We start from the raw sequence: 19,144 nt of genomic DNA on the forward strand, positions 1-19,144 counted from the left end.
TCACGTAGAAGGAAGCCTATCACTATACGTAGCGAGCATAGACAGATGAACAAAGATTCCTTAGTCTTACTTGGTAAATAATTTTCGGACCAATTGAGTGAAAGTATGTATCACTGGAATATACACAGTGATGACAGAAAATGGATGAGTATATTCTATAGAGGTTCAACAAAACAGAAAATTTAGCTTTTTTTTCATGGAACAGTGACAGCATTGATAATTGATACCAGTGGATGGATAGTACAACATAAGATAAGTGGTGTGCTGACCTTTCTGAGCAGCAGACCATGGGAGATGTTCTCTGACAACATGAACCCTGACACCAGGTGGTGGATTGGCCCAGCTTCCCCACAGTGAGGTCGCACCACAAATGTATGAAAGCCTCGCCTCCTGTTTTAGACAGATTTTTTTAAATATATTGTTACTACATTGTTTCTTATGGTTACGTTGTCTGTGGATTAACTGCAGCATGGAAGCATGTGACCTTCGCAGGTGGTTGAGCACTGTAATATTAGCATAAGTGTAATAGAGGTAGTAAGAGTAGGGCGGGTTGTCCTCCTCTCTCCAGTTGGCTGGCAGAGGACTGTCCAGATTGAAAATGTGGTGCTCAGGTTTGGACTCATCATCCACGCTGTCGAAGCCCACCACCTGTATGACAAGAAATGCCCCACGACTTTTAATCTGGGCAGGTGCGAGTCGTGGCAAAAAATTCGGAATGGATGCTCACGTGCTCCAGGAAGAGATGGAGATCAGGATGACTCTGAGGGTTGATGGTGACTTCAAACAGTGGCAGGAAGATATTCTCCAGCATCTCCTGGAAATTAGCCAGCTGCTTCTTTGTGTGATACACATCACTGTGGAAATAGAATAATTGTGAGAAGAACGGAAGACCTGTTTTATAATTGTTTCATGGAGATTTATTTCTTCATCACGAGTTTATCCAGCCATCCTTTTCTATAGCATTTGTTGGTGAGCTGGAGCCAGTCCCAGCTAACTGGTCGAGAGCCGCCTGAATTGGTCGCCAGTCAATCGCAGGGCAAATGGAGACAAATAACCATTCACACTCACATTCACACTTTTAGACAATTTAGAGTCTGCCATGGACGTAAGATGCATGTTTTTGGCATGTGGGAGGAAGCAAGAGTACCCAGAGAATATTCACACAGGGATGTGTAAAACATGAATACTCCACACAGGAGGGTCAAGACAAAATTTTAACCCAGAACATCAAGACTGTAAGGCAGACATGCTTACAATTAGTCCACTATGCTGCATTATGAATTTATACTCAAGTCATTATTATACACGACATAAAAGTAACAATAACAGTCGCAATGAAATGTGTCCTAACTCACTTTGACATGGGTGATCAATTTTTATTGTGATTTCCATTAAAGAATTTAAGAAGTTATCATCCATCAATCCATCCATCCTCAATACCGCTTATCCTGGTTAGGGTTGCGGGGCGCTGGAGCCTATCCCAGCTGACTTCGGGCGAAAGACGGACTACACCCTGAACTGGTCCCCAGTCATTTGCAGGGCAAGAATTTATTATGAAGCTTTAAAAAATGCATTTAGGAAAGAAAAATATTCGTGAATCACAGCTAGTAATATCTGAAACAAATACAAATTCGACACTTGAATTGACCTTATTTCTCAGTAAAATTCAGCGGGGTTTGGCTCTGGCATCAAAAAAATAATTCCTAATAATTTCAAAAAGTTTGAATGTGTATGTAGACTCAACTTTGTTAAACTAGACTGAGCATATCCAGATGGCACGGTGAACGACTGGTTAGCACATCTGCCTCACAGTTCTGAAGACCGGGGTACAAATCGCCTGTGTGGGGTTTGCATGTTCTCCCCGTCCCTGCGTGGGTTTTCACTGCGTAGTCCGGTTTCCTCCCACTTCCCCAAAACATGCGTGATAGGTTAATTGAAGACTCTAAATTGCCCGTAGGTGTGAATGTGAGTGCGAATGGTTGTTTGTTTCTATGTGCCCTGTGATTGGCTGGCAACCAGTTCAGAGTGGAGCCTGCCTCTCGCCTGAAGATAGATGGGATAGGCTCCAGCACACCCTTGACCCTAGTGAGGATAAGCAGTACAGAAAATGGAAGGATGGATGGATGGATGAGCATATCCACAACTAAAATTAAAATTAAATTTACTAGAGCATAGACCTCCGCCATCTCTAAAGGGGATCAGCACCAAATCTGTCATTTTCCTACAGTAGATAAACGACACCTTGATCTAGATCCAAACCAACTGGAATGGGTTTTTCTGTGATTAAAGTGTTACTTACAATAGGCGGGGCACCTGGATAAGCCAGCGCACGTTATCTGAATACACCCGGTGTTTGACAGCCCACTGGGCCAGCTTGTCCCATTCATCTCTGGAGCGACCGTAGATGGATAGTCGCAGCTCCGAGTTTTGGTACTTGCTCTCCTCAAGGTCGGACATAACCTCCTGCAAGAACAAAAATAAATTATTCTTGTAACTGTTTGATGATAGTGTCCAAAATTAAAGTCTTAAAAGTCTATGGGCCTAATTTACTAGGATCCCAAATACCGGACGCTAAATTTAATATTCACACTAACAGATTGCGCGTGCTGTTGGCATCAGGTGTAAAAGTCGTGGAAACCACAGTACTTACATTTCAAAGAGGGTTTTGTGCTTTAGGTACAGTACAGTAGCTCTGACAGCATGGAACATTTGGAAGAGCACTGCATACGCAAAAATTTAGTTTGAAGTGATAAACTGGAAGCGTTAATGGAAGAGTCGAAACATATTACAGAGTTACAGAAAATAAATCTATCACTCCAATAATTTTGGGGAAACCGGCAACAGCAAAAAACAACAACATGTTTTTGTTAACTCACTTGCCATAAAAATTATCAGTAAAAGAACTTTGTTTCCACAGAATTTGTCCTGATGCCCTCTAGCCAACGTCACTGTGACCCTAATGAGGACAAACAGATATTAAAAGCCCCTTCCTTCCTTCTGCCATTAGGCTGCTCAACACTAGAACCCCTCTTTTTAAATGAATCACTTTTCTTGTAATCTTTTACATGATGTGGCTTTTTATTGTGTTGTATTGTTCTAATTTCTTTGTTCTTATTCATGGACTTCCCGCAACTGTACAACGTTTATTCTGTTTGTCTGTTGAGGCTGAATGTGCACATGGACCAGGAAGCTGTAAACGAATTGCCTGCACCAGGATCAATAAAGTTGCCTGAATCTGAATCACCCCGAGTGCGTGTGAATTAGGTATTTGACCATCCTCTGTAATGCTGCATTTAAAACTTCAGACCACACACCTGAAAAACTGATTTAGGAGAGGCCAATACCTGTCACCCTGCGCTGAAATGACCCAGACACAAGAAAATCCAGAGTTGAAAGGAGTTTTTTCATAGGCAGTGTGGCATGACTCCTTCTTGTGACTAGCTCCAAGCCGGCCAGCCCTTAGATCATTCAGAATCTCTCAAAATTACATTGCTGAATAGAGGATTTGTTAGGATAATTTCTGTTTTCTGGCATTTCAAAAAGTGTTTCCAAAAAAATTCCCCCTGTCGCCTCTCATTTTGCTTGTGCTATGCTGGCACCACTGTGTGTGCCGGTTTGCACCTTCCCCATCGTAATTTGTCTCAGGTTTGATAAATCACTTTGCGTCTCCTAAATGTATCCATTTGCATAAACGGGAATCCCACAACATGTAAAATGCACTACGTGGTAATTTAGCGCGTTTGGCAGACACAATCCTGGGTACGCCCTGTTTGTAGATCAACTTCCACATCTGTTTGTGTGTGCAATCAAACGCGCAAACCTCAAGTAAATCAGGCCCTATGAGTCCTCTTCCAAACCTTGACTATGTGTGCAAAGTATTTCCCCTCAACGTGGTTGTCAGTCTTGATGAATATCTCTCTGAGGATGGATTCTCCAATGGGGTTGTATTTGGCATTGAACTTGTCAAAGCGATGGAACGTGTTGCGGTCCTTGAAAAAAAATAAAAAAATAAATAAATAAAAATAAGTGAACTAATCAATACAACACAGTACTTCCTCTCACAGTTTGAATATTTGGTCCTCCTTGCTCCTATTTCTCACCGCATGCATGTCTAGCGTGTCCACGCTCAGGTCGAAGGCCGTCAGATTCATAGTCTCGAACACCTCCTTGAGGGTTTGACCCCGACCGCGCTCAATGTGAACAATCTCCTCAGGGTATTTCTTCATGGCCCTCTTGATGAAGCGCAGCAGGTGCTTCTGGTTCATGCAGGAGGATGCGTGTATGTGCGTGTCTACCTAGTCACATTCACATGTAATGATTTGAATATTTAAATGACAATTTCTAGATTTTGGCAGAACTTAAGTAATTTGGTTCAAATTTGGTTATTGTAGCTGAGCCAGGACTGTTTGGTGGATCTTACTTTGCGTATGTTGTAAAAGTCTCTGTGAGGAACTTTCTTCTGTGCTGCTAGCTCCTTCATCTCATTTAGGAGGATGTGCATTTGATATTTGGAGCTTAGGTACTGTAGGCGACGGTAGCAGAAAGACTTCCTGTTAGAATACACAGGGAAAGAAAAATAGTTGAAATTGATGACAAAAGACAACACGCATTGGAACATGGGCGAGGAACCATATTTGGCACATGCTTCATAATAAGGGAGTTTTTTTTCTTGATGTAAATATAATAGAAATATTAAATAGCTTGAAAATAAAATCAAATACAATTACAAACTTGTATGTATATTTTATTTCCCAAAGTTTATTATACGATACTTATTATATCTACATTAAATAAAATAAATGATTTAATATATTATACAGTGGACCCTTGCTATACGTGGAGAATCGGGACCGGGCCCAACCCCGAATAGCGGTAATCCACAAATAATAGATGTCCATTATAATTGCATTGAAAAAAATATTTTTTAACCTCCAAAAATATTGAATAAGGGGGAATATACCGCCAATAAGCATTTTCTATGAAAAATGGGGATTGCCCCCCGCCCCCAAAACTGAAGAAATATTTGAAAACAAATCCGCAAATAGGTGAATCTGTGGGTGCCGAGCCGCAAATATGCGAGGTTCCAATCTATATCTACATTTTATTTAATACTGCTTATTATACTGATATATCATTACAAAATAAGACTCATAATGATTACACATTTTGAAAAAGTCACTAAAATAGAAAAACAATTTAAATGTTAAAGGAGATTTTCTTTGTGGTTTCCAAAAGTGCAGCCTGTGTGTGTGTGTGTGTGTGTTAATGAGTATGTGTGTTTAAATGACAACTATTGCAATAAAACTAAACTGTAAATATTAACGTTCTATGTATTACACTAATGATATAATTAAATTTGTTTTTTTAATAATGTATATTAAGTCACCAACATGTGGACTGTCGCCCAGAGTACGGAACACCCTTGACAGAATGAAGTTACATACAGTACAACAAATAAACCCATTCCAATGGCAGAGGTAAAAAGGCATGGATAAAAACTAAAGCTGAAAACTCAACTGAAAAATAAATAAATACTTACACGGGGCCGTTAATGATGAGGGCCATCATTACATTCATGTCTGCGATATATTCTTTCAGGTCAGGATACGGCAGGTCTAATAGTGTACTTCTGCAAATAACGATATGATGGTCAAAGTAAGATTACACAAACATTACTGAAACACTTTTCCCCATATACAAGATGTACTTCTCCATGGTGTTCTTCTTGGTGTAAACATGCATTACTCCATCTATCATCTTGCAACCATATCCTGTATCTGAGGGCAGATTTTTAGGGTCCAGATTGTCATAAGGGTGTGTCTCAGAAACGGGTGGGTGGACGGGGGCATCTGGAACAAAAAACGAACAAAAAAAAGATACATTTCACCATCTAAGATGCATATTGTCACGCTAAATACAGCAACAAAGAACCTGCTCAGAGAGGAAAGTCAAAACATCTAATTTAAATGCCCAGTAAACTGACCAGAAAATAATAAAATAATAATAAAATTTTACACACCACTGTATTTGCTAACAAGCCTGCAAAATTTGAACAAATAAAATCGCAACGTATGCGAGATAAGGCCTGAAAATTGTCAAGAATTGAGACAATCTTTCAGCTTCCAGAAACCCTTGGAACTTTCAGATGTCAATCAAATATGTGCCTTCTCTCGCAGCTTCTAAGCCAGAAGAGGAGAAATCCCAGCGACATTGTACAACATTGCACACACTCTCACGGGTCGCAGAGAGGCACTCTTCTGAAGCCCGGCATAATGACAGGCAGCCGTGCCGGGACAATTTCCTCTCCTTTGCCTAGAATGAAATTCCTTCTGTGCATCATGTTGCTGTGGCCGCCGAATGGTACACCATATGCGACCACAGCAGTGCGATGCCCCACAGTCCCCCTGGATTATTATTTTTTTCTCCTCTTCTTCACCGCACATTGTTGCAGTCGGCAACTGTGAGGCGTACGGCTCTTAGCACCGTTGCTGGTGGAGCCATCCGGTTCACCGCTGCCTCACTATAGGCCGCGCGTGGCGGCACACCAAGACACTGTAGCCCAAATAACACAAAACACATTACACTTCAGGGAAGATGTATTTTTTCGAGTTGTAGGCATAGTTTGATGGCTAACTGCACGCTCTAGTGGTAGAACTGGGCCAAGTTATCATGAACAAGCAATTACGCCGAATGGCCACTGCATGGAATAAGGGCGCTTGGTCATTATATAGTGGGGTAGAGGGGACTCATGCTGTTTCCTGGTTGTGTTAGCGCACACCCATTTTAGCCCCGCACGAAAAATCCGGACAACTGCGATGCTGAAAAAGAGAAATTCTTTTTCACCTTCTCAGTTGGACACTAAATTGTTCTCTGTCTTCACACGTTTTCAGCACTTACCTTCAAACATATTTAATGTCTTTAGGGGGGGGGGGGGGGGGGGGGGGGGGGGGGGGAACATGAACATGCCTTTATTGAGTCTTTAAATGATCTAATCATGCAAAAACAATATGGTTTATTTTAGGATAATTTTCCTTTTGCCCTACAGGATACTTTTATATTTGAAGCAACCCCTTAACATGATCCATAAAAGAACAATGACTAACTATAAGAGTTGCTGAAAAAAAAATCTTAAATGACCAGAATGGGAGCTCGCCTAAACCTGAAATCAGCACTAAACTGTGACGTAGCCTAAAGACAAAACATTGGTGATGCTAATGGGAAAAATTTGCTAAGGAGCAGACTGGGCTCTGGCGCAAAAGGAAAGGGCTCGTGTGGTCTGACGAGTCCAAATTGAGCTAAAAGAAATTAGGACAGATGACTACATTCTGAATTATCAGATTTTTTTCCCATGCTGGCACACACATTGCCAGCATAGGATGAAATGCCAAGATCCATGGGAGTCTAATACTAATTCAGTAGCAGTTTGCCTAGCCATTTACTAGCACAAAATCTTGGCCAGAAATTACTCTGTGACATCTCATAAGCATATCAAAACAATATGGCAGCGCAACAAAATACTACAGCATGTAACACAATCACGTTCCAAACACTATTTCCTCCCAGTAACAGTTTGTGCCTACATGTGATACCAGCATCGACGGGGGTCTCGGGGAATTTGTCATAGATCTCCATGTCCAGCGGCTTCAAGCCGAGGTCCTGCAAGGCGTGAGCTGTGGTCTTGCAAAAGGACTGCAAGGATCTGTTGATGTACCTCTCCCGAATGAACAAAGCCTTCACCACACACTTGGCAGCATCAACCAGGTCAGTGAATGGCACCTGAAGAGATATACTGATATTTAAAAAAAACATTTAGGAGTAGTAGTTGGAAAAAGCTTCAAACTGCATCACTGGTTGTTTTTTGGATTATTTTTTTTAAATCACCACAAAGACATCCTCACCCCACATTTCTCTTCTCCAGATATTGAGACCCGCTGATACTCTCTCTCCATTGGCATTTCCCGCTCTTTAATGCCATTATCAACAGCATCAACACTCTTCTCCTTCATTAACCTTAATTGAGGCATAGAGCAGTTTAAAATGGATTAACAGAGGTCGGTGGAGTTTTATACCACTGCATTATAATAAGAACATTGCTAAATAAATGTCTGACAATTTCAATTGTTCAGTTCTCTTATTTAGAAGCACATAAACATGGGTACACATTCAATCAAAGCACTTGAGCATTCTATCAAGTCCACAGCAGAGGGAAGATGAGGTCAATGGCATTACATTGATCATGTCTCCCAAGGGCTCTAGAGGAAACCCCAAACAAAACACTGAGGAGAAGTACAGTATATTATATCTCATATAGTAAGTATCAGAGAGGTTATATATTGTAGTGCTCCCATCCTTTATTGAGCTAAGGCACATATTTTGCATTAGAAAAATCTAGTGCCACACCACCACATAAATACTGTATATACAGTGGTGCCTTGAGATCGAGTGCCTTGAATTATGAGTTTTTCGAGATATGAGCCGTCACCTGACCATTTTTTATGTCTTGAGATACAAATAAAATTTGAGATGAGTGCACTTCACGTCCCCACCGCCAGATGAAGGCAGAATACTTCACAACATCCAGCAGCCATCAATTCACATTGGTTTCCTTGCAGTGGAAGGGCACTATCAGTTGGTAGCATTAATGTGCCACTAAGCCAGTGATTTCCAACCTTTATGGAGCCAAGGCACATATTTTACAATTGAAAAATCTCACGGCACACCAACAAACACAAATGCCACAAAAAGTGGATACATAAATTACTTTATGTACTCCCTGGCATCTAATAGAAGAGCATTTATTTGTTCTGTCTGTCACTATGCCTCACTGGCACAAGTATATGAACAAAGACACATTATTTCTTGTAAATAAATACATTTTTTGAACAATTACGTAAAATTTGATAATTTCCCACTGCACACCTGAAGAGCAGCGCTCACGGCACATTTTGTCACCGCCAACACACCCCACAAAGAACAAGAAGGACGGACAATACGTTAGGTATAATTGGTTTGTGTTCACATTTTCTGAGTGGACAGCAAATTGTATTAGTTTTTATACAGTACAATACTGTTGAGAGCTATTTTTCTTACGAAAAAACGTTTAAAATGAATGTTGCTTTTTTAGGAGGGAGGCTGGGTTAATTGCATTTCCATTCATTTCAATGGGGAAAGCTGATTTGAGATATGAGTGTGGTCACTGAGTGAATTAAAACTTGCATCTCAAGGCACCACTGTGTTCTGAAGCAATGATGATATGTATTTACTCACAAATTTCCGTCTGTTTTATGAATGGTAGCAGGTGGATACACAGATTAAGTGTACTTTCTGCTATTTAGTGGGAGAACACGATTGATCAGGCTGTCACTATACGTTGCTGGCATAGATGAACTAAGACGTAGATATATTATTTGTAGTAAATAAATAGTAACTTTTGCACCAATTAAGTTAAATTGGATGATTTCCTGTGACACATCTGATCATCTCTCATGACTCTAATATGCCGAACCACCATGGTCGGGAATCATTGATGTATTGCAATAGCAGAGCAAATCACAAAGAGAAGCAGAGCACACTCACTCGAGGTCTGTGGCACTGTCGATTTTCATGAAGTCCTGTTTGGCGCGGAGCAAGATCTCGGGCTCAAGCCTTGGCGTGAAAGGCAGCGGTGCGGGGAAGCGTGGAGGGGAGGGCGGCGAGGCACAAGGGCAGATTAGAGGTTAAGCACACCGACACACAGTGAACTATGGTATATGCACTTGGCCCACACCCACATATATGAACATACACACACACAGACTTCCTAAAGCATTTTAGCATTGAATTAACATCGGTGATTTTCAGAGACACGATCACTGAAATCATCAGATTAGTGCTGCAGATGCAGATAGCGCCAGCCTATCTCATTGTGTGTGTGTGTGTGTGTGTGTGTGCGCGTGTCCAAGCAAGTAAGCACGAGTGAAAGCCAACACTTGGTCTGCCATATTGGAGAATGCAATATACTGCTTTTGTACGCGTGCTTGAAGTTCCTCACTTAATGTCCTGACTGATCTGCCTCTCGAGACGGTGCCGACGCTCTTCCAGCTGCTCGATGGGGCTGTCCTCCGGGAACTCATAGGGGGCGCTGCGCATCTCACTTTCTGCCATGCTGCGTGTGAACAGCTCCTGACGTCGGCATCAAAAACAGTCATCAAAGTGGGGAACCTCGGTAGTTATATTTCAGGAGGAAAAACAAACAAGAACGAAGACCTCTGCCAAGGCTAAATAATTTATCATTGGCAAAGTCAATGTTGCAGAGAGTGTACAATCTGTATAGCTCAAAGGAGTTCAAGTGTCATCTTGATGCAGAAATTCACAATATTACGAGCATGACGTGATTTCAAAATTTTCACTCAAAAATGTAACAGTTTAAGATCAGTTTCCACTCTCTCTCTGGTGATATATATATATCTGCCATATACAATATTAATCAGTAATATTGTAAAACATGTTTTAAAAAGGTAAAAATTTATGTTTGCAAATAAAAACTTTATTCTTGTAACTGAGGAATGTTCTCATATTACTCTGACTTAATTGTTGTAATATTAAAGAAATGAAAAACAAAATCCAAACATACGGACTTAATTATTTCAAAATTGTGTATTTGTAATTGTTGTCCAGCGTCCTTGGGGCTGTGATTTTATTCTCATAATATTTGTACTTTGTTCTTATAATATTACAACATTATTTTGGTAAAATGGTTACTTTTCCACAAAAATATGACACTATCCTCAGATAATGATGCGTCATTCTCATGTCAATGTGATGTACTCTCATAATTACAACTTTAGTAATTCTATGACTTTATTTGCATCATTAAAAACAGGTGATAAATATAAGATTGTTTCCGCAAAAAATTAAGCACAAACAAAGCCATGTCAATGAACATTTAGTGGAAGTTCATTCTCACCTCTGCAATCTCTTTGTACTTCTCTTCCATGGAGGTTCGTAGGTCAACAGGGAAGTGCTTTAGAGAGACAGGGGTTCCTGGGAGGGAACGCTGAGACTTGAGGGGTTTGGGCCCAGATACACCACACAGATCTGTAGGCAGACCAGGTACACGAGTCACTGATGAGATTAAAGTAGAGGTGGTAGGGTGGAGTGTTTTTCAAAGGCCTGTGCAAGACACTGTTTGTGATTGTTAAACTATTGTCATTATACAGAAAATTGAGGATGATCGTCTTTGTAAAGACAGGAATTTTGATGGCGCTCTTGTGTTGGATCATGTGAGAATGTGCACGTTGCACATCCAATGTTTTGGTCAGTGAATGTGAATAAAACTGCAAGAGCTAATGGGGTGTAGATATACATGGGCCATATGGGGGGGGGGTGTTCCAGACCATGGCTAAATCCTAAACAATGACATCAGTCACTTTAATCATGTCAGTCTGTAGTTGAAACAGCTGAAACAGAGACAATGGGCAATAAACTCCACAGCAGAAAAAGATGACACAAATAGAAAAGAATATACTTGCGGTTGACCCAAGATTCTAGTGTGTGTGATGGTAAACTGTTCTTTTACCAAGCAAAAATTGTAGCCTCATTTTGAGCCACTGTGCAAAATACTGGACTTGGGAATATTGGTAGTATTTAGTAAAAAATAAAATACAGAACTCTACATGAGAACAACAGCCATCTAGCACATAACTCATTGTTAGGCCAAAACTGAAGAACATGAGCAGCAACAATCATTTGTGTCCTTCTGAAAACGACATAAACACATTTTTATTTTACTTGTGTGACCGTTTCATAACCAAAAATTGTCCATTTGAATTTGACTGTACAAAGTAAGCAGCAATCAATGTATGAACGTTGTTTATGGTCAAGTGTGCAATTACCTGGAGGAGAGCATAATGAAGCTTTGAACAAATTATCAAAGAGCACAAGGCCTTTAAAGGGGTTAAGAACCACTGAAATACAGCATGGAAATCCATATGAAGTGTCCTAAATGTCACTCATTCATGAGTAGGTACACACTTAAAAAAGAATGTACCCAACTCACAAGCATTGGGGTGTACATGCACCTGAGGTTGACACAGAGGGGTTTTCCGTTATCTAGAGCTGCTGCAAACAGATGGCAGTCCACTCCAGACAAATGCAAACACAATGGAAGAAAACTAGTGAAGGCCATACAATTTGTCTTCTTGGTTCAAAAAGACAGCAAAGTTTCCATGAAGGTTTGTCCCCAGATATGAACTCTGTCTTCAGATATGAAATTGTTATGGAGCCTATGAAAGTGATGCGTTCACTCACTATAACCGGTGACTGAAGTGATGAGTCGAGGACAGTGACACCGTAAAACATGTCATCACACACAGAGTCCTCCTCAGTTTAGCATCCAGTAATCCCACAGATGATTCTTGATCCAGCAACCCTGACACTATTTCTCTCCGTCATGTGACTGTACCAGGGGGGACACGTCCATCCCAGCAACAGGCGCCCTCCAAACAAGAAAACTTGTTTTTGTAGTCATGGATGACTGGTTTTCAAATCTAAACCTAGAGATGGATGTTTTTCAACGCTTGATGTTCTGTGTTGACAAAGACATTGCCTGATCTGTAAACAAAACAATGTGTGATGTCCTTGGCACTGTACAGTTTGTGCAACTCAACAGAGTAGTCCGAATGACTTGTTTTCATTCCCTCCTCTTGCTACAACCATGGCGAAGTTCTGACAGACATTTCTTTGGTCTTTGTGTAAATGTGTTGGTAGGAGTTGAGGAAGCTCCTCACCTCAAAAATGTTGTTGTTTGTTTGTTTGTTAGGGTGTATTTTTGAAAAAATGCTCCAGCTCCTCCACCCTAATGTTGGTTGGGGAGCTGCTCTGTCCCAATATAACCCTCGTAACGCTCAAGCTGTCAACCAGTTTTAGCAGTGGCGTTTTGTTTACTTAGGCAACGATCACATAAATGTTGGAAACCCACATTTTATAGTCAAACACAAAGCCAAGTTTGTTGTGGTATAAACTGTTTTAACTCTTAACGTTAGCTTACACTACAGTTTGTCATTCACTAGTATGAGAAAGCGTGTCCAAAACTTGACTGGTGTCTGACCTCAGCATATCCAAAATTGCCGTATTTGGGGAACAGAAAAGCAAACAGACAAATCCCATTAGTCACACATTGTTAAGCCAAAATATGCCATCGCACATACGGTTTAGGTCACTTATTACGATGAAAAGTAAATTATATACACAGAATTAAAACAATTTAGATGCCACTGCAGAGGGGAAAAAAAGAGCTTCCGCTACAGGAAGTCTTATCTAATTTTTTCCACTCAAGTTGTGATTGGCTTATGGCTACTGATTCAATCAACGCTGATCAAAGGTGTGACATTTTACTCAATGCCCATGTCAAGAAGAACAACCGAGGTAAGTGTCAGGCCTCACTCGCAGTCTCGCGTCAGCGTGGATCTCATCCTTGTGTCGCCTACAGCCTTTAACCCGAGAGTACACAGAGGCAGACGGAGTCAGGCTAGGAAACACGAGCCTCGCAGCATTTTATGATCCATGCAACCACTTGGACCAAGACAAAGACAAGAACAAGTGTGTGTGACTAACCCTAACCCTAAACCCTATGTTCCTTGCGCACATGGATTGTCACACATCTTATGTGAAAACCATGTAATTACGGACACACCCTTGCGCTGTCACTTGGCCTGTTCTATTTCATTTAAAATATGCACAGTAACACATCATAATGATCGATGCCAACAAATATTATGTAAAGCACCTTGATGAATTTTCATGGCCATGTGGTGGGACGGGGCATGGGCCAGGGAAGAACCTAACTCCAGAATTTAAAGTTAAATTTTGGTGAAGATTCAGGAGGAAATGTGTGAGTCCATTAATTTTTTTTCTTTAAGAAATAAGCAAGAGAAAGGATTTTTTGAAACTTGTTTATTACTCAGTACATAATGCTGACTCTTAAGCAAAGGTCACAGCTGACATATTGTTCTGAAAAACATGTATATGCCAAAATAGAGGTTTAATATTAAGTGACAAGGTCAGATGATGTTTCCTTTAACAATTTGTTTATTATTATGGTAGCAGAACTGCAACAGACTTCCAGCTGGTACTGTTGTGCCCCTGAAGAGGAAGGGTCTTAGAATGAAAGAAACAGTTGACTCTGCTTTGTTGAGTACGCGTATGCACAGTTTAATTTAGTTTCAGTTTAAAGTATATTCTATGATTCTATTTGTTCCCTTAAGAGATTTTACTTTCTTCCCCTTAGAGGCCAAGGAATGACACAGACGCTCCTTAGCAACCAAAGACGAGAATAAACCTCCACTTTGGATCCTTGTTTCGAACATTATTTTGCATGCAAACAAATGGATGATGTTTGCCTGCTGAAACTCTTGTTTACAAACTGGATTTGCTAGTAGTGAGGACATCATTCTGTTCACTATCAGAGGAGTTTGGCAGGAAGCATAGTCACAGCGAACGTGACAGCCTCTACAAGGAAACAGTAGACCACATATCACAGTCTGTCATATGCCTTCACAGAATACCAACACAAAATCATATGACTAGCTGCTCACATAAAATGCACTGCCCATCAAAACACTAATGTGTTGTCTTCTCTCTAATGACAGTGATGTCAACATTGGGATAGCAGGGAACTGGCTGACTGCACACACTTGCAGCATGTGTGCTCATTATGCTCCGAAGTGATTAAGCCACTGGGGAGAAACTACAGCACCATAGCAGATGCCCTGAATGTCTACCCACTGCAATAAACTTGAGCCCATCAAGCTTTGCTAAGATCAGCATCATAGCAACGGAGCAGCCTAGCAAATGCATGACGCAGCCACCTCTTCCATATGTCCTTCCCCATAAGGAAAAGAGGCTGTCAGCAGATTACACACTAACAAGAGTTTCCCAACACCTCATCGGGGGCTTGTGTAACATTCCATGAGTGATAAGAACCTTCGGTGTCTACCATAAAGAAGGAGCTGAAACTTGTAGAACAGTATTCATGTCAACACAACAGTCATCATGAATGAGTGCAAGTTACTGTACCTCCTCTGCCCTGTCTTGTTCTGCTCTCACAGTTACTGTCGTAGTGGCCTGGTCTGAGCTCCTGCGGGATGCTGGGACATTTAACGAGGCCTGGGACAGTCGATGTACCCTCCCCCGCTGGCCCGGTGCAAAAGAGAGAATGACAGCAAATAGATGAGAGCGAGAAAAAAGGAGAGGAGAGACAGGATATTCTCCTTCCTGGAACGTAAACTGCTCTAGCACCAGGATTGCACAATGTCCCCTCTTTTTCCTTTTGGCTTCTCCTGTTGTGCTGTCAGTGTGGTGTTGATCTGGTTCCCCCCTCTTTTCTCCCTGAGCCTCTCTCACTCTCTCGCTTCCTCTCCGTGTGCCTTTCAGCTGCTTCCTGGATTTCACCGGTTTGCAGCGCATAAACAGCACAGTCTTGAAGCGACCGGATTTAAATACTGGGCTGGAACATACCACGTGGCAAAAAAAGGTGGGGGGAGGGACTAGGACGAACCACCTCAGGCGCCATTGTGCTTTAAAATGGAGCAGGCCTTCTCCCTGTTGCCACTCCCACTCTCCTCCCCTATCTCCCTTCTCCTCGTGTTAACAGCCGCCTCATGATTGCATAGCTCATATTTTATTTCTAACATTGAGGTAAATTTATTAAGTATGCTATGCTATTTTTTGAGAAAAAATACTACAAAATTATTATTTTATTTAGTTTATCTTTTGTTATATTCTTGTTTTTCCTCATATTTGATTTACTTTGTCACTCACCTGAAATACTGTATTTACAGTTATTCATTATTAATTGTTCATTTGAAATGTTGTTGTTAATCTGTAATGTCATCAGACATTACTATTAGCGTGGGTGAGTACATACAGTTGCATGGTTACAAGATTATGGGTACATGCAAATGTCGGGGGTTTAAATGTAGGGTCCGGCCTTCCAGTGTGCTTGCGTGGGTTCCTTTCCGGGTACTCCGCTTTCCTTCCACATTCCAAAAACATGCATGTTATCTTAATTTAAGACTCTAAATTGTCCTTAGATGTGAAGGTGAGCGTGAATGGTTGTTTGTCAAATGTGCCCTGTGATTGGCTGGCAAAATAAACAGTCCCAACCATAATTAGCACCAACACAGTGTTGACTCAGATGTACACACACAAATCCTTCAACTGATTTGTCATGATGATTTCAATTCTTTTCAACACAACAAAGCATGTCTTTTAATAAGATGAGAGCGCAAATGTTGCAAATGAAGTCTCTGTGCGTCAAAATGAAGTCTCTGTATGCCAAAAGAAAATTCAAATAGTGATATGAGGGTTTAAAAGACATGGAAAATAGCGTACAGTCAATAGTACAACAGTCAATGGAGCACTGCAAATATTTGACTAGCCCCGTGTGCTTTTGTATACTTTTGTTGTGACATTTTTAGGTAGTGGTGTGCTATGAGATTTTCTAAAATGTGTGCATTGGCTCAATAAAGATTGAGAAACACAGATCAAGACTCTGTTTTCCCAGAGAGCTAATCAGTGGCATATGGGAATAGCTGAGCACCTTCGTCTCCCAGAACAAGGAACAAAAACAAGCACTGCAGCAGGGAGCTAATCTGGAACACTGCACAAAAATTCCCATGTGAATTCACACCAAAATAACACACTGTGACTCCTCATATCTGTGCAATTTGTATCCAACTCTTTGGATCCAAACAGATGGATTCCCTAGACACTTTATTTTCTCCACAGCATGTGAAACACAAACACAAACTATATTACACACACAAATTGACACTGGCAGCATAGCTGCACACGCAAGGCTCTGTTTTTGTAGACTACGCAACGTGTGCTGGAGCGAAAATGCTGGCGCATCTTGATTTTCGTGCAAGCTCAAGGCTCGCTGGAATGTTTGCCAATGTGTCCGACCAGTCTGCGCCAAGCTGGGCCTACTGATGCCACGAGGGTGTGTCCCTTGACATCCGCCTGGCGCATGTGACAATTTGGTGACTGAGGGCACAGATGCGCTTCATCATCAAAAAGTGGCACATCTTGATTTTGGCAGACCCGTCTGAACTAAGCTGGGCCGTGTCGGCGCAGTGAGGGTGTGCCCTTGGAGATGGCAGAGTGAGATTTTGGTGTCAGAAAGCCGTCTAAACTAATGCCTTCTCATTCCACATCTACGTTTTGGTGCAGGGGATCTAACGTGATTTGGGTCCATTTGATTGGTGTACATGCAGGCAGGACAGTCACGCGAGTTCCTCGGACGTGTGTGAAACAAACGACTGCCGGAGGGGATATAGATCAATGAGGTCCCCAAACTCATTTAAGTCGCCAGTGGTTTTTCACCAGCTCATTCTGTATTTAACACGCACGGTTCGCTGAGTCCTCTTCCATATATAGAGACGTCACCATGCAAGACTATTTGCACCACTTTTAAAGGAAATGAAAGAACCTGTTTCTATTGGACAGGATTGAAGTCAGCTCCACTGACATATTTAGATGTTGTCACCCGCTTAATCACATTGTCTTTTGTCACACCTGCCAAGTGACAGTGCTCCAGTCACCGCACGGATCGCTCATGCGAGACCGTCATTGTGCCTCACTTAAAGAGAATGAATAAAAGAAATCGCTTTGACTGGCGGTGAATAAAGTTGGGTGTGTTCACGCCCACGAGGCACAAACAGACCCTTTTATAAATACACCGGCTGCTCTCGTCTACAGAATTGCAAACACCCAGTCTAACCCGCATTTCGCAAAGTTACGCCAAGCACAACGCTGGACTTGTGCTCGTCTCGAAAATAGAGCCTTGAGGTTCACATATTACCAAGGAAACAATTTCAAACATCTCATGCTTCTTGTCAGTGCCGCTTTCACAATATGTGAATATTGTAACCATGTTATATGGCATATCTCAAGGTGAATAGACACAATAAGTGACAGTAAGTCCAAAATTTTAAGCAATAAAAACAATGTTGCATCACAGTGACGGACCAAAGTGTTCTGGCCGCACTTAATGAAAACTTCCCATGTACTTGCACTTCACTTAGGAATAAAGAGAGTATTCTAACATCTACCTTATCACTTTTACTCACAACATTGCCTGGAGAGACTAATATGGGTAAAAAAATAACAAAATAAAAATACCTTTTACTGGAAACGTCTTTCAAAGAGGTCTTTGACGTCATTTCATCGCAAAACCACACAACACAAAAGATTTTTTTTCCAAAAACAGACAAGTCTAAAGGTTTCCCCATATCTATGAAATTACACTGAAACGGTAAGTATTATGCTTTGTGATTAAAAAATAATAACATGTGAGTCAACTAGAACTACAGCCTATTGAACTAACCCAGCGTTAACATTTAAATTTCAGAACTCAATAGTCCAAAGTAAGTCATATTGTCTTGTGACAGTGAGGTTCTCTTTGTTATTGCGTTAAGAAAACCAGTGCACTCACATTGGTTGTAAAGAAGTCATCAGAGGTAACATGGCAAAGCTTAAAGCAAATATGTCACCTACGGCCACAATAAACCTGCTTTAGCAGCTCAAAACTGCTTAAAGTGATTAAAATTCTACACAAAAGCTGTACCAAAAGGGGTGGTATAGGTCCAAGAAGAACCCATTTTAATGTGGATATTGATACCGGAGTTATTTTCTTGATTTCAGGCTGCAGGAGTCAAGTGTTGCAGTGACCCAACATATCCAATAGATGGAGCTGCTGTGCCTGTACGAGGCAGTGGTCACCCACTTTGAAGCACATTGTCGCCACCCACAGGATTTCAGTCAAACAAGGACAGTGTGTTTAAAATTCCTCGGGCTTGCCTCTGCTCTACTGAGTGCTATTGTATTTATGTTAGCAAAACGCTACGTTTTTGATACGGCTCTTGTTTTGGTTGTCACTACACTGGGCAGGTGTACCTAATATTGCAGCCAGTGAGTGTAAAAGGGTTTGTGTGGAACAAGGGAGGGACCTCTTAAGATCACAATGGCACGCAAAGCACTAATTCAAGTAGAAGATTGAAATTCACTCCACCTCTCTGTTCAAATGCTTTAATAGCATCTATATATCACGACATGTAACCCAGGCTGCAAAGCTACAGTACAACATTACATATTCTGCTTCATG

At 41.2% G+C, this 19,144-nt stretch overlaps 1 protein-coding gene across 4 annotated transcripts in view; it reads right to left on the reverse strand.

The window, feature by feature from the left end:
* LOC133482998 (AMP deaminase 2-like) overlaps nucleotides 1–19,144 on the reverse strand; it is a 34,381-nt gene that overhangs the window by 7,683 nt on the left and 7,554 nt on the right. For 2 of the 4 annotated variants that reach the window (XM_061783417.1, XM_061783416.1), the window contains 15 exons: nucleotides 15,055–15,171; nucleotides 10,946–11,076; nucleotides 10,031–10,161; nucleotides 9,577–9,645; nucleotides 7,899–8,010; nucleotides 7,581–7,776; nucleotides 5,708–5,849; nucleotides 5,540–5,629; nucleotides 4,421–4,550; nucleotides 4,101–4,295; nucleotides 3,858–3,989; nucleotides 2,300–2,463; nucleotides 728–854; nucleotides 485–648; nucleotides 270–390 (listed from right to left, as the gene is read on the reverse strand). In XM_061783417.1, coding sequence (XP_061639401.1) covers nucleotides 270–390; nucleotides 485–648; nucleotides 728–854; nucleotides 2,300–2,463; nucleotides 3,858–3,989; nucleotides 4,101–4,295; nucleotides 4,421–4,550; nucleotides 5,540–5,629; nucleotides 5,708–5,849; nucleotides 7,581–7,776; nucleotides 7,899–8,010; nucleotides 9,577–9,645; nucleotides 10,031–10,161; nucleotides 10,946–11,076; nucleotides 15,055–15,171 — 2,021 coding nt within the window. The remainder of the gene's footprint in view (nucleotides 1–269; nucleotides 391–484; nucleotides 649–727; nucleotides 855–2,299; nucleotides 2,464–3,857; nucleotides 3,990–4,100; nucleotides 4,296–4,420; nucleotides 4,551–5,539; nucleotides 5,630–5,707; nucleotides 5,850–7,580; nucleotides 7,777–7,898; nucleotides 8,011–9,576; nucleotides 9,646–10,030; nucleotides 10,162–10,945; nucleotides 11,077–15,054; nucleotides 15,172–19,144) is intronic. The other 2 variants (XM_061783420.1, XM_061783419.1) reach the window with 1 other exon arrangement.

Source organism: Phyllopteryx taeniolatus, chromosome 9 (assembly GCF_024500385.1).
Source record: "Phyllopteryx taeniolatus isolate TA_2022b chromosome 9, UOR_Ptae_1.2, whole genome shotgun sequence".
NCBI classification, from domain to species: domain Eukaryota; kingdom Metazoa; phylum Chordata; class Actinopteri; order Syngnathiformes; family Syngnathidae; genus Phyllopteryx; species Phyllopteryx taeniolatus.